Below are 22,935 nucleotides of genomic sequence, written 5' to 3' on the forward strand. Positions count from 1 at the left end.
TCTTTTGTTGGCCAAGCGAGTCAACAGCATGTTCACGACGTTGTCTGATGCATAAACATTGGCGATGTTGCATCTTTAATACACCGAGGACGGCATTAGTAGCAACAATGACGTTTATGGCAATGTAAGACAGCTGCTTGTTCGTATACTCCGAACGATTGTTATGATGTTTACACTGGAAAATAAAATAAAAGCAAAATACAGAACAGGTATAACTGCATATACCTGAAATGAAATGCTGGTAGAATGCTATTAAGTGCGAAGGTGGTACTTAAATCTTGCTGGTTAAAAGGTTATGGACACTGAAATGGAATTTCGAATATAAAAACTGCTCAAGGAAAATTCAACATGTAATATATTCTAAGGAGCTGCAGCAGAATAATGGAAATTGGGTTTGGGATTTAATAATACATATTATTATTGTGAATATATGCAAATGGCTGGTGTATTGTAACTGTGTAGTCTTGTTAGAAATATATGAATGAAATGAAAATTTGCTTTGTAGACACCTTAAAACATTCTCTCTGAGTTTTCCTCACTCTACTTCAAGGACACATGACTTTATGAAAATTTCGTTTTTATTGAAAATATTGTGACTTGTGTATTGTGTGTATTGAAAATTAATGTGTTCAGTAAGATTTGCCATTTCAGAATCTCACGTTTCAACTCGGTAAAACGCTTGAATATTGCCCAATGTTATTACGAAAACTAGTATTCCCTAGTGAATACTGTAAAAAAAATCAATCCAAAGAGCGTTTTTTCAATTGAGGTCCACTTCTGGCTTAACGGCTTCGTCAACAAACTTTTTTTTTCAAAATTACGCAGGAAATACAGCTACCATCAATAGCGACCATTATAACACGATGTTGACTGACTTATTTTTGAATTTAGTGAACAATTTAATGCCTCTACAATATGTTGTCTGGGATTATGTTAAATTAAAAGATTACGGTAGTTAACCAGCAATACTCGGGGAGCTGAAATTCCAGGCGAAATGCTGTACCAAGTGATTCAAACAAGGCAGTTATGTCCATTTTACTGAAATTTTGATCAACTCAAAAATTTAATAAAATTTCCTTATGCAACAAATATGAATGAACAATTTGCATATAATGTGCTAAGAGGTCCGTGTGGTATTTGAGGTGCCCTGAATAAAAATTGGAGTTCAAAAATTTTCCATCACATTCAGCTATTTTTGTATGTGGTGGTAGTTTGACTCCAAACCACTTACCTACAACATAAAATATCCTATGTGTGGAAATTTTTACTGAAATTTTGGGTTCTAGCCTCTCAAAATTAGGGAAACCCAGTTCCAGTCAACTTCGGCTGCACCGAAGCTAATATACCCTTCACAGGTGTATTTCATGTATTAACTATGTGTTTAAGTAAATCTAAAGACGTAAACGGCCGGTGGTTTTCATCCAAAGAAAAAAATTTTACTATTTCTTCGAATATATCTCCTTAACTTAAAAAGTCTTCAATGCTCCGATGTGAAAAATTTCTTAGGAGATTACATTATTACTATGAACAATAACTCATACCAAATATCGTGAAGATATATCGTCAAATGAGAAAGTTTTCTTTACAAGAACTTTATCCCGAATGTTCAGTTTGCATGGCAGCATGGTCCGATATCGGCAGTTCCGACAAATGAGCAGTTTCTTGAAGAGAAAATGAAGTTTGCAAAATTATAAAAGGATGTCTTAAAAACTGAGGGACTAGTTCGTATATACACAGACAGACGGACAAACGGACAGACAGATAGACGGAAATGGTTAAATCGACTCAGCTCAACATACTGATCATTTATAACGGGTGATTTTTTTGAGGTTAGGATTTTCATGCATTAGTATTTGACAGATCACGTGGGATTTCAGACATGGTGTCAAAGAGAAAGATGCTCAGTATGCTTTGACATTTCATCATGAATAGACTTACTAACGAGCAACGCTTGCAAATCATTGAATTTTATTACCAAAATCAGTGTTCGGTTCGAAATGTGTTTCGCGCTTTAATTTTGTTCAGCGATGAGGCTCATTTCTGGTTGAATGGCTACGTAAATAAGCAAAATTGCCGCATTTGGGGTGAAGAGCAACCAGAAGCCGTTCAAGAACTGCCCATGCATCCCGAAAAATGCACTGTTTGGTGTGGTTTGTACGCTGGTGGAATCATTGGACCGTATTTTTTCAAAGATGCTGTTGGACGCAACGTTACGGTGAATGGCGATCGCTATCGTTCGATGCTAACAAACTTTTTGTTGCCAAAAATGGAAGAACTGAACTTGGTTGACATGTGGTTTCAACAAGATGGCGCTACATGCCACACAGCTCGCGATTCTATGGCCATTTTGAGGGAAAACTTCGGACAACAATTCATCTCAAGAAATGGACCCGTAAGTTGGCCACCAAGATCATGCGATTTAACGCCTTTAGACTATTTTTTGTGGGGCTACGTCAAGTCTAAAGTCTACAGAAATAAGCCAGCAACTATTCCAGCTTTGGAAGACAACATTTCCGAAGAAATTCGGGCTATTCCGGCCGAAATGCTCGAAAAAGTTGCCCAAAATTGGACTTTCCGAATGGACCACCTAAGACGCAGCCGCGGTCAACATTTAAATGAAATTATCTTCAAAAAGTAAATGTCATGAACCAATCTAACGTTTCAAATAAAGAACCGATGAGATTTTGCAAATCTTATGCGTTTTTTTTTTAAAAAAAGTTATCAAGCTCTTAAAAATCCACCCTTTATATGTATATACTTTATAGGATCTCCGACGCTTCCTTCTGGTTGTTACAACTTCGTGGCAAACTTAATATACCCTGTTCCGGGTATAAATATATACAAATTAGATGGCAGAAAACCAATGATTTTTCGTGTAAAATTCCCAGCTCTATATCATTCTTTAAGATTTAGTTTCATAAACTTTCAGTTCGGATCGTTCTAGATTCTCTTGCCCATGAAAAGGTCAACTTGTATTTATGTTCGAAAATCACACAATCGAAAAAATTATTTGACTTTTTATATAATAGAAGTAAACAGGCCTACGTATGCTACTGGTTATACTTTATCAAAGCTTATTAGCAAAATTTCAATATACATTTTGACAAAAAAGCACCAGAAAATTGTAATTAAACAAACAAAATTTTAAAATATATATTTTGCTAAATTGTTAGGATTGTCTTTAATAACTATGCCGACTTTGAGAGCGATCTGTCAATCGAATAAAGTCTGTGGAAGCCTTGTGAATTTTGAAAACAAGTTTACGGTGATTCAGTTTTATCGAAAACACAAGTCTACGAAGGGGAAAAATCCCTCAAAGGCGGTCGAGAGATCGTTGAAAACATGCCTCGTTTTGAAGTGAAGTTCAAGCATCATGAAAATTGTCAGGAAAGTATATATTAGAGAGATGGATGCATAATTAGTTGGTTCGAATGATTTTGGTGGATATTTTGAGTATAAAACGCTTTCTTGCTTGACTCGTCCCGACCAAGGTTGGGGATGTTTGGGTCCGTGGAACCCGTTTTCTTTGGTACAAGCTTTCTTTTCTACATTTTATTCAGTTCGATATCTCAGTGCTGTAGCAATTTTGGAACATTCCTGTGGCTTTCAATCACATTGATATTATGTAATGAGCTACTTTAATATTTATGCAAATTTCTCTTTGGGTTTATCGCCTGTCATTTTCGAAAAAAATTGATCTTAATTCAATGTGATCGCATACTTCTGATTATAAATGTTATTTATGTAATAAAATTATTTAAATTGTTATTTTATTATAATAAAACAAAACCTAAGTAGATAGTAACTACTTATGCCCTTACTAGTTGCTCGTATCCTTAATTTTCTGGAAAAAATGATCCAAACTACAAATAAACCAATATATTTATTTAAACGCTTGTGTGCACAGACTTCCAAGTAGTCTTCTGGTAGTCTTTCTTCTCCGTGCAAGTATAAAAAAATAAATAAATGGTTGCCAGTCATCGCTCTTTAAGATGTTGGTGGCGTCGCCGCTGATTGTTATGTACTTTCGCTTCAATGATTTCCTTACAACTGCTCAGCTGCCGGCTTGCTCATTTTGCTAACCAATTGTCGCATTTGCTCGCCTGCTTAGTGAGACGCTCGCACAAACAGACCAAACAGACGAACGGACGCTGTGACGAATTGGTTATTTAGTTGATTGGTTGGTTAGCTGGCTGGCTGGTGAGTCGCGCGGTTGACTGCCTGCATACCATACAACACTGGCGCTCGTTGATTGCGTTGTTGCTCTGCCTTGCCTGCGCTCACACTCCTTCTCCGGCTGCTGTCAATGTCACAGCAGCTTGTCGTCGCATTGTTGCAATAATATTTGTAGCTGACTAATGGTATGACCCATTGTTGATTGTGTTGACTGCTGTTGGCATTATTCGCTTAGTGGATTGGTTTGACCATTTCTGTCTGCCTGCATTACCCACACTGGCCTCATACTTTAAAGCGCTTGCTCCTGTGTTCGACTGTGTGTGTCTCAGCATCCGAGTTGCAATTTGCTCAACTCAAATATACTAACATATTTTATTCAACTCCCACTGGCGTTCAAACGCATACAAACATGCGGTACACACACATGCATACGTATATGTATGCACACATATTCGCCGCACTTCGTTTTGTCCTTATCAATGTTAATGGAGTGCAATCAGTGCAAAGTCAATATTTCTGCACAGTCCGTTATAAATAAGTATATTTGCACAGTATAATCGTAAATTGTGTTTGTTATTGTTATTACAAATGTTCAATGAGCAGTGACTAGTCAACGGACAAATGAACTGTGAACGTTGGTGTGGAAATAATTTCGATTAACTTGACAATTCGTTTAGATATTAGAGCAACTGAAGAAGAGCGCAGTGCGGTCATGTATTCTTGCGAATTTAAAGAATTTCAAAAGGCAAAAATGTCTGAGAAAACACGTAAATACGACAACGAAATTAGTATGTCTTTTATGAAGGATAAAGACTTTCCATTTTGAGGCCAAATTATTTCATGCTTTGCTTTACTAGAAAATTGAATTGAATCAAATATCAATAGAGCGTTTTTCAAGTGAAGAGGGAACTTATTGGCCGCCTCGAACCAAATTATGAATAAAGAAGTACTTTGAATTGCAATCCGAAAAATAATTTGTGTAAACCAACTATTGGATTGCAGAATAATTAGAGCATAACCAAATAAAACTTCTATGTCTTTTATATGTTTGTAAGTATGAAAAATCCATGATCCGGATCTTCAACGATGAGGCCGAATGGCTTCGTCAATAAACAAGATATCCGTTATTGGTCAGGCAACAACTCACACGTACTCCATGAGTTATCATTGCATCCAGAAAAAAATACATTTTGGTGCGGTTTAAGGGCCGCCGGCGTCATTGGGCCATACTTCTTCCGTGATGATCAAGACCGGCATGTTGCTCTAAATGGGAATCGCTACCGCTCAATGATAACCGACTATTTTTGACCCGAATTGAATGATATGGACTCGAAAAATATGTGGTTCTAGTTCCAACAGGACGACGACACAAGCCGCACTGCGAATGTCACGATTAATTGAAAACCAAGTTTGGTGAACGTGTTATCTTACGATAAATTAGTCAATTGGTCGTCACGGTCGTGCAATTTGACGTCGTTAAACTATTTTCTGTGGGGTTACGTTAAGTCGATGGTCTATGTCAACAAGCCGGCGACGATTGACGAAGATTGGGTTCAGCGTCAAGACTTCTGCAAGAGTGTCCATGGTGGCCATGCAAAAGAAATCGAGTTGCATACATAATGGCATCGAATGCACTTTCACAGCAATAAAGGAATAATAAAAAATTGCATTGATATCCCAAACCGTTTTTGTTTTATTGAAAAAAAAAAAATTTGTAGCGATTTTATTGAAAACCCCTATGCTATTTTTAAAAAATTGAGAAAGTGAAAAGCTTAGTAGAATTTTGAATAGTCGCCATTTTTATAAATTTCTTCATATTTTTTTAGTTCTTACGATAGTGAAATTTGAACTAGTTCAAAATCCAATACAATTTGAAATATTGACGGTAGATATCGTGACGACGAGGACTTGACATTTTTCCACCCTCTGCTCTGCCCACTTTGGAAACTTATTTTGTGTACTTTTGCCCAATGAATAAATACTAAATGATAGAAAAATGGATAGTAAACATTTAATTTGCTGTCGTCAAAAGTTACTCGAAATTCTGACCAATAAACCAGAATAATTATGTAAACTGCTTTAAAGACACATAACCAGTCACCTGTTATTTATTTATGTATGTCCGTTACAATGCTTAATATACACATTTTTGGTTAATTTCGAAGTTTTTACTTACTTTAATAACTTTTTAAGCGATTGTAATTACACTGACTTTAATATTCTTCCATTTTTTTCATTTCAGTTACAGAAAAAGAAATTCGACAATGGTAAGCCACTAAATAAAAAGTCAATAAAATAAAAAAATTTATATGAGATATATTTGTTTAAAATTATTTTATATAAAATAGGCACAAAGGATTCCTGAAAGACTGTCCCAATGGTTTACTCACAGAGCAAGTAAGTTTTACGTATATGAAACCATATTAATCAAGACATTATTTCTTATAGCAGAAAATTTAAATGAATAAAAAAATGAACACAAAATTAAAAAAAAGGAAAATTCTAACTTTCTCTGAGCAGCTACGATTTTAATACTACCATAGCTAAGAATTCCTTTTTCAGGCCTAACGGTACAATTGTATTGCAAATATTAAGGAGTCCATGAAGTAATTCTTTGTCCAGTGGTCCTGTCGGAGATACATGAGAAGGAAGTAGCTTAGGTTTAGTGAATTAAAGTCCCGCAATTCGGCTTTCAATAACTCCTCCTACTATAAAAAAACACCCAGTATGACAACCTAAAAAAAATACGGTCAAGGTTTTTAAAAAAATCCATTGCTGCAGTGATTCCGGCCTACTCCGTAAATGTAACTTAAAAATAGAAAGATCGAGTTAAAGTAGAAGATATGCCATACAAGGACATACAATTAAAAAAACATCAAAAATTGACAAAAAGGCAGAGTTTACAAAAAAAGTAGAATATTACCCGAAATTTTGGTCGATTTTGCCCTGTCAAAATTCGATTTTTGATCAGAAAACGATAAGACATTAAAAGTATGTAGAATTAAATACAGAATGAACAGAAAAATAATTTTATAAAGATTTGAACAAATGAGGTGCTTTAGCTTCGATTCCAACTCAAACTTTGGCTACCGACTCCGGCGGCAAATTATTGAAGGCCTTTTGATGCCGAGACAGATGTCTAAAGCAAATTCCTTGCACATTAATCCTACCTCCAGCCATGTTACTACAAAACAGTGTCGACCGACTTGCCTTTTATATATTTAAGCATGCTGGGTCCTTAACAGTTTACTACTCTGATTTCTACTCCTAATATACAGATACATGAGTTTCTCAAACGTTTTCAGCAGAAAAAAGGATACTGGGTTTGAAGACCTTGGCACCGACGTGAGAGTTTTTTCCGGCCTTTGGTATAAACACAACCTTAGCCAGTCTTCAAGCCTTCGCATCATGGCCTTAATCTAAAATTGCGTAGATGGGGATTAGCCAGCTGCATGAGATCTTGACTGTGCGCTGCATTTGTGTCGGTATGATGTCAGCAGAGCCATGGAGACTAGAAAGGTTTGAAAGAATTCTATATACTGGAAAGGTGATGTTCATCCAAGAGATTCAAGTAGGATGTACAGATCTCTCGAAGCTTCCAAACTGACAATTCTTTAGAGGTATGATTCAACTTAAAGAGAAAAGAAGTATCAACGTCTCCTTTATGCTCACTGTCCAACCACAATTCTTATTTCTCAAATACCCCAGTGGAGCAGATTTAGCTCTAAAATCATCGCCTAAAACGAGAGAACGGATGGTAGTTCTTTATACTTCCGCAGAAGGCTATCCACGAGGAGTTCTTTCTTTAACTCGGACTTGTTTATAGCCATATAGTGGATATTCAATCATAATGTAAGGTAAGGTTAGGTTAATCTGGTAGGCCAATAAGCAAAGCATGGGCCAGTTTTTCCCTTGCGATGCCAGATGTAGTTGAGTTGCTAAGTCCAAATGCTGTGGCCTCACTATCGGTACCTCTTCCAGTGTATTATACCGTGGGAACTCCAAATGCTTAAAGCATTGAATTGCCAATGCGGGAAAAGTGTACAAGAGCATTGTATCCCTGGTGCCTTGTTCTAGAAATTTTCTGCAGTCTTCTTGATCTCGAATATTGCCACCAAACAGTATCCAGTTAGTATTTTCATCACGTTCCTTCAGTCCTACAGTCAGTCAAGTGCCAACAAGAATTTTGTGTACTTCCGATATATCGTTTTGCACATGAATTTTGCAGTTTTGTCCCCAGGTAGCTCGTTTCATCGGGCTTTTATTTTTATTTTATTTTTATTTACCATGCTATTGTCAAGATCGTCGTATAGACAATATGTTGAACATGTCTTTGTAAGCTAACCGCACACCATTCTTGGCAATCTTGTCCACTATTTCATTGTGGCCTAGCACACAGGGAAAGTGAAGTTGCATGCTTTTGGCAATACTTTGCACTGCTGCCCTGCTTCCCAAGACACTTCTGGCCTATATAAGATACGAGACGCCTTAATTGCTGCTTAGCTGTCTACGTAGATGTTGACTCTGAATTTGCCTCCAGGTGTATTAGAGGCCAGCTTTACTGTATTTGCAAAAGTGAAGACCTGAGCTTGAAATATTCTGCAGTGGTTCGGCAAATTAAAAGGTTGTCTTATATCTAACTCTGTTCAGTATATCCCCGCACCAACTCCATCTTCCATTTTCGAGCCATTCGTATGGCTTTTTAGAGTGTTGCATGTAGCTACCTTCACGCCAAGCATCTTTTCCTATGTTTACTTTGAACTTTCTTTCCCAGTTGAAAAGTGGGATCATGTAGTCGGTGTTTGCCAAGCCGCCATTACCCACCTAGCTATACTCGAAATTTCTATTAGTAAATTCTCTTGCAACCAGTAGTCGTCCAGCCGATTTTGCTGCGTTTTTAGCAAAGATGTCTATAAGTGGCAGGTTTAGTACCAGTTCAAGAGCCGCCATTGGAGTTGTTCTTTAAACTCGTTATATAAATTATGGTATATTGTTTACGAATGTCTAGTACACAAGTGCTTTAATGAGGGTTGTAAGTACAGAAATATATTTCTTAATTTAGTAGTGTTCCCTTACAATAAACAGTTGCTCAGAAAACAACATAATATTCTAAATTGTCTATTAATAAATTATAGTAAACATATTTCTACGATATATATAATTTACTAATTTTCCCATGCTTTGACATTTTTCTTCCTTTTCCACTGCTACCGAACAAAACTCATTAAACGGAAATTGAAAAACAAACAAAAAACAATTACATAACCTAAATAAACAACATAATTGCGATCATAAAACGTGCTAATTGCCGACAAACAACGCGCTCACACTCGCACCCGCGCGCTAACTCGAAACCATAAAAAATTTGCAACTTGACACTCGCTGGGAACTTGACGGCAATAAACAACTGTGATAAACGGAAAATGCAAATGGATGACAATCTAATGTCGCTGATTGACACTTATGCGCGCGTTGTATGTGCGCGCGTGCTAAAAAACAACAAAAACAATAATGTGGAAATAAATACCATTAAAATTGTACAACTTTAATTGTCTTTCGGCTGCGGAAATCGACGGCTCAATCGCTTGGTGGCGCAACAACAACAACGAAAACGCACTTGTCTGCTTGTCGTTTCTATCTCCGACTGACTGCTGATGTGTCCCGTTTGCTGTGTGTTGTTCTTGCTTTTTGACTGCTGTCGCGTTTGTCACTGTTGCCATGTGCTTTTTTGTTGTCCACGCTTTTACGCGCGCAAACAAAACCAAATGCTGCTTTCAATTATACCATCTTCTTCCATTCTAACGCGCGTCAATACAACAAACAACTGTGAATACAACTACTAAAAACAACAATGTTGCTCTCCTTAAAATTAAACGTTTGCCATTCTCGCTTTCAAATGGTTTGCTGGCATTGCTTGCGCCATCACTGTCAACCCTCCCGCCACTACATACAATGTCACCCTTTACTATCGCCATCACTGTCACGGACGCGTTGTCATTCCATTCGGTGTCATGTGTCACTATTTTGGCATGCGTTTGCGCGTCGCCGCTCGTCTACAAAACACTTTTCTCAACGCGCAAATGTTCAACGCGGAAACACGCACACACACTGGCACCCACACACCCGCCCGCATGAAACGTGAAATCAAAATAAACACTAACGCGCGCTTGCATGTGTGTCATATCGCGTTTGGTTGCGGCTTTGTGAAATATCTACTCGTGTCGCACGCGCCATACACCCACTACACTCGTGTGCCCACATGCGTTGGCTGCCATGGCGTATACGCAACATTTAATATTTGCGCTACGAAACTGTGACATTTACAAATGCGCGCGTATAATGACTACAAAAACAACAAAAAACAACAACAAAAATCACCCACACATATGCACATATATACATATGTACACACCTTAGGGTTTTATAAAAATCTACAAACAATTCTTTCCGCAAGGCGATCCCAGTAAATTTGCCTCGCTGGTGTTTCGAGTGTTCGACGAAAATAATGTAAGTATATAAATAAGGAAATACACATGCACTACACCACATTATATAAATTTCTATAAAAAAGCACTGCACATTTCTCAACAAGTGCTAAGCTAAAATTGCATACTGCCATGTATGTGTGTGTGAGTTTGAAGGATTACCTATAAATGTGTGTTTGCATGTGACTTTTCAGCGCAAAGTAGTTGTGCAAGAATGAGTGAATGAATGATGTTGATAAATGGAATAAGTTGATGCAATGAAATTTTGCTTAGTCGCGCAGCATATGCTGCCACAGCATGCACTCTGCGGCCTCCAACTTCGGTGTGTGTAATGGTGTGGGCGTGTAGCAACCCACACTCACTTGCATGCAATCACAAGGCGACAAGAAACAAGCAGAAATAAATGTTTTTGAGCAAAATAAACGCCAAAAGTTTGACTTCGCGCCCCGGACATTATTTGAGTGGATTTGCCACTCAAGTTGCAGCTGCTGTTGCATGTATGAACGCGTGACTTGATCGCATTTTGCAACACTTAAAAAATGCAACAGTAGTTTCAGTTATTTTTGGCGAGAGTTGTTGTAGCTGATTTAAAGCTAATACCTTTTTAGTGTTGAATTTAAAGGAACACTCACATAATTTTTGTTTATTTGTGCTTTGTATAAGGATATGGATATAATTTATTTTCGGCAAAAATGGGTGTAATTTTGTATGAAGTGAAAAAATTGTCACACAAGACTAGACTCTGGGTTATACAGACTCATAATTTAAGTTAGGGAAGCAATTAACCCATAACATTAGATTTAGTGAAGATAAATACATTACTTCTGCATCAGATGACTCTAGCAACATTTTTTCTAACGTTGTATAAGTGCCACAGGTATAAGTCATTAGAGAGTTAAGATTCCGTACTTGTGTAAGCCTCCAAGATGAATACCAACGAAAAGAAAATACGTTATACTATACTTTAAATCTGTTCATAAAAAAAGACACTCAAGTCAGGAGGCCGAAAACTTGAAAAGTGTTATAGTCTGATAAGGTAACAGTAAAGTATGCTGTTTTTTGGATTCGTCGATTCATTTCTGTTAATTTTATGTCAAAATGCTTAGCGAATTATTGGAAATATCGCAATAAAGTAGAAATTGCACAATCCAGTCATCATGTAAGCACTATTTTTATAGCCCAGGAGCTACATATACATTACATAAAAACCAGTTGGGAACGTTCTAATTAAGGCTGGAAACTAACCATTTATTGGTGCCACCGAAATTTCAGCTGCAAACCACCGCTGAATCCCAACAAAATCTATCCATTTCTGAAGCAGATGGTTACTGGTTATGAAAGGTGGGTTCATTATGACAAGGTCAAATGAAATCAGTCATGGTCGAACTCAAAACCAAAAATCGCGTCACCGTTTGCACAGTACATACATACACTTATAATAGGTTGATTTTGATCGGTTAGTTTGTATGGCAGCTAAAGCTATAGTGATCGAATCTGAAAAACTTCTTCGAAAATAGCACCTCAGACAATAACTCATTAAAAATTTCTTCAAATGAAAGTGTGTCCATACAAGAACTTGATTTCGTCGTTCACCTGGTGAGGCAGCTGCTTATATCTAACGGTCTAACATTGGCGGTTCTGACAGATGAGCAGCTTTTTGGTAAGAAAAGGACGTGCGAAAATTTTTAGATCGATATTTTAACAACTAGGGGTTCAGTTCCCGTATATTCAGACAGACGGAGATGCCTAAGTCGATTAAGTCCGATATGCTGGCCATTTATACCATAGACGTAAATTGTAGGGTATTCGTCGTTTCCTGCCGGGTGTTACAAATCTGATAACCTGTTCAGTGTATAATTAATAGATTTTGCTAGACTTTATATATTAACTAATATTGTTGAATTTTTTCTTAGTTGCAATCCAATAGCTTCTTTATTATGCCAGGATTGCTTCTTTGATTCATAAAGATCATATACACAACTTTTTATTTGAAGTCGGAGTAGCTACTAATTTCATAATTTTGAAAATGCTCTATTTAAGGCTCGAAAATAATTATTCTAAAAATAATATTCTAAAATATAATATGTTTGTAAGTCTCTTAATAAGCCTTCGGCTTAAAATATATTATTCCGTTTTTCAATATGGGCAGCAAACCGCACCATATTTTTTCTCGATCTTTTGACATTTCTCTTCAATAAGGTTTGCCATTTCTTCACTGAAAGATATACCATCCAACAATTAATCGATATTATTAAAATTTACTACCGAAATTCGAAGTCAGTGGCCTCAACTTTAAGAGAGCTACGTCCAATTTATGGTCGGATCAACAATTGAACGTCAAGTGGACAAATTTTCATCCACAGGCACACTACAAAATCGACGAAAGTGAGACAAAGAAGTGCCCATAATGTCGAGAATATTGCTGCCGCTGGCGCATCAATTGAGTCACAAGCCACATAGCGAATGTCACAATCGATTAATTAAAAACCAAGTTTGGTGAACTTGTTATCTCACGAAATGGTCATTGGCCGCCTCGGCCGCCGTTAGACTATTTTCTCTGAGGCTCCGCCAAGTCTATGGTCGAACGTGAAATTGTAGCAGTATTAGTTGATTTATGCTTGAAAGCCGTCTGGACTTCTACAAATGTGCCCATGGTGATGGAAAAGAATTCGAATTCCATGCATAATGGCATCGAATGTACTTTTGCCGGAATAAAGAATTTGATTGTTGCCACTTTTGTAGCGCTCTTATTGAAAAACCTGTAGTTGAGTACACTCACTTATTCGGTTCGATACACGGTCACCTTTTTTGAGAACGAGTCATAAGAGAAAAATAATGCTCTCAGCTTTGGCCCTAAATCGCAATATCAGCATCGTTCAACTCGGGCTTATATTTTTGAGGTTGAAATATTTTCTTTTTCGAAGACCCGATTTTGATCTCATTTAGAAACTTTCATACACAATAAGTTTGTCCGGAAAATATTATACATATTAAAATAAGAGATAAAATTGGATGTTATAATGACTTATTACTATAATTAATGAAATAACTTAACTTTTAATAACCAACTTTCGAACCTTCGATTTTAATGGCTAACTTAGAAAAAATAGAGATTTTTCTTTTTGTTTATATTGTTTGGTCCAATACCTAGGGAAAAAGTCATTATGCGGTAAAATATTATAAGTTAAGCCGGAATATTTTTCTAAGCTTCAATTAATCAATCGGGAGGAGAAAGAATTATTACTTATTACTTTGGCAACCAGGAATTTTTAATTAAAAAAAAAAACAATAAAAAGAAACACAGAATTAGTAGTAATAACCTAATAACAACCAAAAACTCTACAGGTTTTTTAAGCCACTTATGTACGAACTTAATTTCCTAAGCCCCAAAAACTGTTGCACGACCCTAATACAAATACAATGTAAATAAGATTCAAGCATATTTTTTTGTTGACGCTCATACCTCAGCATATTCCCTCTAATATCCTAATCGATAATGCCATTAATTAATTTCCAAATATGTGCATACCGTTGTGTATCGTTCGTTTTGGCATTTTGCCTTCGATTTCAATTTCGCCAACTTTCGTTTTTATCGTACTCATACGATGTCTCGCTCTCTCCGGCTGCGCTACAATTATTTAATTAACTAATTTCATAGTAATTGAGGGATTATCGCCACAAACCACAAAAGCACAAATACTGCCTTAGTTGGAAATGACATATCGACGGAATTGATGAATGGCTGGCGAAAGACCGATCCGAATAATTGAGAAGCAACAGCAAAAAACGCCGACCGCACTGAGGGCGGAAATAATTAGAGCATAAACAAAATGAATGTTGATGATACAGAAACAAACGGTAAATGCGATGATATTGTAGAAAATCGTTAAATATATATATGTATGATTACGTGGGCAACATTAAAGAAGGAGGTGGAGGTATTATTTCTTAATATATTATTTTATTTTATAATCTAGATGTTTATTAAGAAATTGCATAACTAGTATTTATTGAGCATTTACTATATGTATTTTTGAATATTTATGAATGCTTGCGGAAGGTCTTCGTAGTAAAAATAATAATATTCTGAAAACAGGAAAATACTTTTTGGCAGAAGTAACTGATATTCATCTACACGTCTCTTGGGTGAACAGTATCATAAAATTTCAAAGAGTAAATGCTTCCGAAAAATGGCACAGAAAAGCTCAGTATCCCAACTATCAGTAAATTTGTAGAAAAACCTTCGACTAGCTGCTTGTAAGCTTTCAATCTAGCTTTTATTTTTTTATTTATTTTCTCGCCATCTATATACTTTTTCATGCGTTTGAACTCCGATAGGACTATACGGAGGATGAACTATCAATCGATGTATGGAGTTTGAGTGATCAGAAAAAGAGTTGATTTAGACGATCTGTGAGAGCTCGCTTTTTCATGGTGAAGAAAGATCCGTCTTCGATGAGTGGTTTTTCTGATTTTTTGAAAACCAACTGGTAAACAAATAATTGTGTACCACTCAATATTTACCGTTCTGCGTTGTACCAGTGGTATGGTTGAGATACATACTTAGTATGTCCAATTGTTTCCACAAAAACAGGTAACCATTTGCTTGAAAGTGATTCGGGGCGAACACGTTTTATTGCATTCGGCTTATCTTGAAACACCTATACAGTTGACTGCTCCTTGTTTTGTAAACATTTCTCTCACAAATCTTTCTTTGAATGATTGAAAAGTTATGAAGATTTTTTTTTGTCAAATATTCATACAAATATTGATTGTATGCTGGTCTCACAAATGCCCATAGTTATAAAAATCTCTCGATAGGTCACATGACGATCTGGCAATATCAGTTTGCGCACAACACAAATAGTTTCCGGAACAACAACTGATTTTGGGCGACCTTCACGAAATTCGTCTTGGATTCGACCTTGACTGAGTTCACCAAGCGATCCATAAATACTGCTCATTGATGAAGCTTCAACCCCAAAATTGATTTAAGTTCACGATGCACTCTTGCTAAGATAACTCACCTCGGCAGTTGTAAATAAAATAATCGCGCGAAAATATTTTACTTTCATTTTTTGGACGAGGAGAATATTTTAAGTTACTGTAAATAACAAAAAAAGCGCTTGTATGATAAAATGTTCTGAGTACATTGAGTACATGCAACAACAAAAACGTCAAATTTAACGATAAAATTGTGAGTTTCCAGATGATACTAGTGTTACCAAACCCAGAAATATAGAAGACCTAAAACTTACATTTTTATATCTGTCTTGTTTCGAAAAGGAAATCTATGTCAGAGAGGAAACGTCTAATTGAAACATAAGAATAGAAGTCGCTCATTCCAGGTTTTTGAATGTGGAAGATATAGGCTTATTGGCAAGAGTTCGGATATTATTAGCTATCATGCCAGCTTGTAGGACCTAACTAGTAACTCTAGCTATATTATTTTTAGGTAGAATTTAAAGGAAACACCTAGAGTACAATTAAAAAAGGAAATCATATTTCAATAGGTTGGACCTTTAAAAGTAACTTAAAACGATATTGTTTCACGAAAGCTTTATCTTCAAAAGTGAAGCCGTTTAGTTCAATCAGCTCTGTCACTTTAACCGTAAATGCACTTTTTTCAAAACTACATTTTTGAAATTTTCTTAAGTGATTACTCAAAGGGAAACGATCTGATCATTATCAATTTATTTCTGCATATAATTTTCCATGCAAGTTCTACTATGTTTTTGATCTGATCAAGGGACTGGTAAATATTAACAGCTCTGTTGTTTTAGCAGCAGGACACTTTCGTCACATAATTTTGAGGTGAATTGTTGACTTGACAATCCTAGATGTGGTATAAATCGGGTCCGACCAAACTGTTGTGGGAGTGACCTCGTCTGCAACAAGGATGAGCTTTTAATAATATAATATGTAACAAATGTCTAGATTTCTAGAACTCGTTAAGAACATACATCTTCAACAGATAAACAATTTGAAGAAAGGTTGGCTAAAAATTTCAGGTACCGATTTTTAGTGAACGTTTCTTGTAATCTTTTGAACAGGATGAGCATAGCAGTGGTTACATGCAATTCTTAGGTAATCGCACCTTTTCTTATTTCTGTATGCTTTCTCATCGGCAGCTTAACCCTTATGTTAGTAACCGGGTACCTGGGTACCCACCGCGGTGTATTTGTGTGAATAGCTTAAAAAATATTCAATATTTCATTTTAAGCTGTCAAATCGTCGTTTTTTATTTTAAAAGAAAGCTATTTGTGAGTTCATTTAATTGATATATTTTTTATTTTAAATAAGCTTAAACTCTAGCCATCGCCCTATTAGCAACCGGGTACCCGGGTACCCACAGTGGAAAGCATAGGTAATAAATTGTATATAATTTTTATTAATGCATGCAACTAAATTTTATTAAAAAAAAAATAAAGAAATATTACACTTTTTTATAATTAATGACATTGAACACATTGTACACGATTAACTGTGTGCTCGTCACAAACAGGTTGGTGACAATTGACACAGGCCTTCCGTGTCTTTCGCCGTCTTCTTATTGGCAAAGCATTGTATGACATGACACGATCCTGTAACTTTTTTCCTTCCGATTTTATATTTTGGAGTCTCTGGACCAGCATTTATCACAACTGTTTCTGTCGGTGTATGGCCTAATACACTTTCAATCTTTGTGGAGAAGTGGCGCATTACTTGTGGACTCTCCGTGTGATGTTCAGTCATCGGCATCTTCACTTAGTTTACGCATAAATTGACGACGTTCTGTCGTTTTTTGACAATCATTTTATTATTTTCATAATAAATTATATATGACGCAAGTGAAGAAATATTTAGCATATTGAAGAACATTGCCATTGGCCATCTCGAAGATCGTCGTTGACCATTTGGTCCATTATGTCAACTCCAGCTTTATGTTTATAAGAATTTTTATTTATTATTTCTGGTTTTTGTTTAGCGTCATCACCAACTGATATATCTGAATGCATTGTCGATATCAGAATGACAGCTTTATTTTTTTTAGGAACGTAGGAACACATGGCAACGTTTTCGTGAAATCCAAAAACTGTCGAATACTGATCCCGTGTCTTATTCGCTCCCATAACACTAGGGATGTAAGGTTTATTCTTTTTTAGCGTGCCAACAATGGTAATATTTCACAACAAATGTTTAGCAACTGGTACAGTAGTAAAGAAGTTATCCATGCAGATGTTTCTACCACCACCTCGGTACGGAGCCGCCAATTCTTTCACTACTGTTTCACCCTGATTCACGATTCTACGTTGTTATTTTTTTTTCTTTAAATTGTCACCGACTATTAATATTTGAAGAAAAAATTGTTTAGAAAAAATTTAGAAATTTTTTTTTTAATAAAAGAAACAAAATTTTTAATACTCAGATCGTGGGTACCCCGGTACCCGGTTGCTAAAAGACGTCGGTAAAGTTGGTTACTAACATAAGGGTTAAATGTGGTTTATGAAATGTGAAGGGGATGTGGTTGTGGAAAAGTAGTTTTGGGGCAGCAGCTTGATTTTAGGCGGGTTTTAATTGCACAAAAAAGGTAACTGATCATGGAAACTACTTAAGTATTTGAAAGCCTAATACAATGCGCTTCAGTTTTCTAAACCTTCATATAGTAGTATATATTGTAATACAATATTTATAGTACCTATATACTATTGTGGTCAAAAAGTAAGATGAGGAAAATTCGATTCATAGTGTTTCACATGCTTCGTATTCGGCTCCGTTGGACTTATAGCTATTTAACAAACTCAAAAAGTCTCCTCAAAGAAGAAAATTGAGGAGATAAAAACCGAATAGAAGCAGGTTTTGAAGGCTATATTGAAAAAAGGCCGTCGACCCTTTCGATGACCGGAAAAATCGTTGTCAAAAGTGCATTATAGCGTATAAGAATTACTTTACAAAGGATGAAGTGGATTTGGAAGAATAAATCAAGAATTTACATTTTTGAAACAAATTCGCTTTACTTTTTGATTACAACAGTACACGATGTATTATATTTGGTGATATAATTCATACAAAAGTAGTGGACTTTTTCAGCGAAGCACACTTTTACCCACCATAACTCCGAAATTGGTACAATAAAAATGAACATTTGAAACCCTCATCATTTTTAATCCCAAAACCACCTTTAAACTCAAGCATACAATCCCAGTTATCTAAAGCGCCAGCTCAAGGGCTTATAGTAAACTATAATATTTTCTCACTGCCACACAGTGTGTAACCCTTACTCACTCACCAGCACATCTCAAGCGTTCGGTCACCTGGGTTAAGTGCACTCGAGCATGACTGCTGCTGACTTGTATTTTTTTACATATTTTTATTCGAGTATTCGCTCCCGTTGCTGCTGCAAATGCTGTTGCCACAGTGTCTAGGGACATTCTGTTGATTTATGGATTAATTTCGGTCAGCAGAGCTAATTATATAACTTTGTGTGTGTGCGCGTGTGTGTGTGATTCACAGTTTCGGTTACGGCTGACTGACGGGTATTTGCAAACATAGCGTATAAAGGGTGATGCAATGAGAATTTCGGTTAAAACTTTTGTTTTTGAATTAATGATAGAGCCCTAAATGTAGGCAACACTATGGTGTGATAAAACTAAATAGGTGTTGCATACATTTAGGCGCTTATTCGTAGTAGTATTTAAGTTACAGTCTTAAAGCTGTAGTAATTTGAAGAAGAAACTCACTTTAAGATTCTTTTATGTGAAAAATTTATCTTCTCAATTGTATAATTTTATTTTTCGCCTTCCATCTAACCCTTTATATGTTTTTTGTGTACATAAGTGGGTAGGGACTAACATGAATATATGTATATGTCATTATAAATTATCACTGGAGTGAAATGCTTCTGAATGGTGTGTGGTGAAAGTGAGTTATGCTGCAATTGCTGTTGTTTTAATAATGACCAGTATATTGTCTGAACCCAGACCATTTCATCCTCATTATGCCACACACTGGCATTTCATAAAATATGATACATAATGTTTCACGTTTCTTTCTATCAATTTTTTCTCTCCCTCATATATCTCTGCACATTTGTTTACGTCCGCAATCGTTGCCTTTGGACTGCGTGAAATCTCCACAAATTGCTATTATTTGGACACGACAAACATGCTCCCGCCCACACAGGATGGCTCAATAGAATTTGAGGAGTTCATACGCGCCCTCTCCGTGACATCGAAGGGAAACTTGGATGAAAAATTACAATGTAAGTTTATTGCAATGATTGTATTATGCTTTTTCGTGTTTCTCGCCTTTATCGTCTTCCTTAAGTATCGTTCTATCGATTGCACATAAATATTATTGAAAGCTTTGACAGTGAGTAATGTCCGTTTGTAGGTGGAGAATTTATTTACTTGTTTATGTCTCGGTCATGCCGTTTCAGTGTGACACAAATACATACATTTATATGTATATATATATAAATACATATCTACAAATGTACGAAAATCTTTCGAGTGGCGTAATCACAACGATTTCCTCACATTTTTATTATTTTTGCGTGGCTTCGTTTTTGGCGAATTTCTTCTTCATTGCCTTGTAAGCCCGCCAACCACTTCAATTCTCGTAAAAACACCGTGTTCAGTTGGTAATTTTCATTTCCCTTTTATTCAGTTTGTAACGAAAGTCGCGCTCGTTGTTGTTGCATAAAATATTCGCTTTTTTTGATTTATTCCTCACGAATTTTTGCATAATTTTCGAGTGTTCGCGCAATTTCACAATTGGCATTTTATTGCTGCCATATTATTGAGATTTTTTTTATGAAATATGGCAAGGTGCTTTTGGGTATAAACATTTTATGTGGGCGTAAAAGCATTTTAGTGTAACAGATTTATTCTTCTTTGCGGTCTTTATTAACCAATGAAATTAGAGCAATGAGTTTACGAGGCATAAATAATAAAAATTTGGCACAACATAAAAGTAAAATTTTTACAGTGAGGGCTTTAGTGACTTTTGAAGTACATATACCATAAAATTTGTACATTTTATGCTGAGGGTGAAGTAAGTGTTGCAGTTTTTTTGAAGAGTTAACGTCATTTTTAAGTTTAACCAAGAAATAGTGTATTAATTGGAGAACAGAATTTCAAAACGACATTGATTTTTAGTTTCATAGTTTCATAAATAACATGAAGATCAAAAATTCGATATATGTATATATTCAGGTTAAGGAAGTTATGAACCGATTATAACGCTTTTTCCAGTTGACAACTTTCTGGAGTATTATTTAAACAATGGTTTCATCGACAATAGTATCAAAGTTTTTGTTATTTATTTTAGGGTAATACTTGTATAAACTTCCTGAATTCAAAACTTCGTTCTATGAGAAAAACATAAGTTTTTCATCATTTAAGGAGGGATTTTAGTTCAGAGATAGACAAATATTTACAACATTTTATACATTTTAACAATTTGAAATTCATTTTCAAAAATTTTGGAATCCCTTAATGCCGTACCGATCTCTAGAATAACCTTCAAAAAAAGTGTATTGAAGTGATAAGGTTTTTTCCAGTTAAAAACATTAAAAACCAAAACCACAAAAATTGTATAATAACTACAGATTAGTACAAGATATTATCCAAAAACTAGCCAAAGTTTTAATATTTTGACCAATTGGTGGCTTCCCCAAAAACAAGTCGAGTTTTGTCAAAATTATTAAAAAAAAAGGTGGGAGAATTCAAAAAGTTTTATTCCCTTTCTTGCGTAATAAGTCAAAGTATGGTTCAAATAAAAAAGATAGTACTAATAAAGTGTTTTTTGATGTTAACAAGAGCCCGGGTGTTTAAGTCTGGGATTGAAGAACACAAAGTCGAATAAATGCAGTGGTCGTCTTATTCACTGGCTATCAATATAGGAACTGAGTGACGATGGTTGGGTCGCAAATTTTCCTATTCTCGCCGGCAGCATCCATTAAAGAGGATTTAGTTGAAGATACTAAAAACGCTTGGTTACACTGGAAAATTTTACGAATCGCTAGCCGATTGCATCTTTCAGATCAATCCTTACAAAGAGGGATCGAATAATTATGAAAATGACAAAGAAATTAATTTAATAATTAAATTAGTTAATACTTAGTTCTTGCCTTAACATTTTTAAAAATACCAAAAAAAGAGATATGAGGGGAACTGAAAACTTATTTTGAAGTATAAATTTTGATTTCCAAAAGAATATTATTGCATAATTTCAGACAAAAAAGTGAAAGTATAATTGCTATTTTATTTGGTAAAAAACTGATTGGCTAATAATCGCTAATAATTGCAGAACTGCAGTTTTTTTTTAGTTTTGATAAAAATTGATCTAATAAACAAGTAAGAAAGGGCTCAGTTTGGGTGCAACTTGCAAGAATCACAGCAGGGAAATACTCTACGGTACAAAACTTCAAACAGAGTATGGAAATCCAAGCAATATATATAAACTTATAAAACTCATACACTGGCCGACATATTCGACAAAAGATTGGTTTGAAAATCGTAAATCACTGCGGAGGATCCACTCCTGCATGTACTATGTGGGAGTTGGTGTAGTAACGACCCGATTTTATCCATCACATACTAAAAAAATTTTCCCTTGGTTTCATTAAGATACCTCACATACAATCACCGCTCACATGGAGTAAAATCATGGATGTTCAAAAACACTGGTGTTAGTTATTAAATGGGGTAGGCCAAGTTTTCGCCCTATTTCATTAATTCTATGCATAATACTAATATTTTAATTGAGCTAACTCCCATATAAGCCGATGTTGTCAAGCCATTTTTGACGTACAGTCAAACTATTAACAAGAAATTATTCGCTCTGAATTTGAATTATACAACTTTAGCATTGACCGATATTTTCGGTAAAAAGTCAACTATTGGCACGGGACTGCGTACCTAGGGGCTGGAACAATTATTTCTAGTCATAAAGTACATACGAGGCTGCTATATATATTTCTGGCCTAATAATGCAAATAGAAATATTTATCAACGAAAATGGTTTTATTGTTTTTCAAAATATTCTCTATCAAGATTTATACACTTTTGCATGCGCTTAAACCAATTTTCGAAGCACTTTTTCCACTCCGATTGAGACACCTCCAAAACATGGTTTTTGAATGCTTCAACAGCATCTTCTGGCGACGGAAACCATTAACCACGCATTATTTTCTTGATGTGTGGGAATAAAAAAAGTCATTGGGTGCCAAGTCAGGGCTGTACGGCGGATGACCCATCAATTCGACGTTTTGGCTGGTCAAAAAGGCGCT

General features: G+C 35.7%; 1 protein-coding gene across 5 annotated transcripts in view; it reads left to right on the top strand.

Moving 5' to 3' along the window:
• LOC105224150 (frequenin-1) overlaps positions 1–22,935 on the top strand; it is a 100,593-nt gene that overhangs the window by 66,588 nt on the left and 11,070 nt on the right. For all 5 annotated transcript variants that reach the window (XM_049456044.1, XM_049456040.1, XM_049456043.1 and 2 more), the window contains exons 4-7: positions 6,419–6,443; positions 6,525–6,573; positions 10,594–10,683; positions 19,824–19,902. In XM_049456044.1, coding sequence (XP_049312001.1) covers positions 6,419–6,443; positions 6,525–6,573; positions 10,594–10,683; positions 19,824–19,902 — 243 coding nt within the window. The remainder of the gene's footprint in view (positions 1–6,418; positions 6,444–6,524; positions 6,574–10,593; positions 10,684–19,823; positions 19,903–22,935) is intronic.

The sequence above is a fragment of the Bactrocera dorsalis genome, chromosome 4 (genome assembly GCF_023373825.1).
Source record: "Bactrocera dorsalis isolate Fly_Bdor chromosome 4, ASM2337382v1, whole genome shotgun sequence".
In the NCBI taxonomy this organism is placed as follows: domain Eukaryota; kingdom Metazoa; phylum Arthropoda; class Insecta; order Diptera; family Tephritidae; genus Bactrocera; species Bactrocera dorsalis.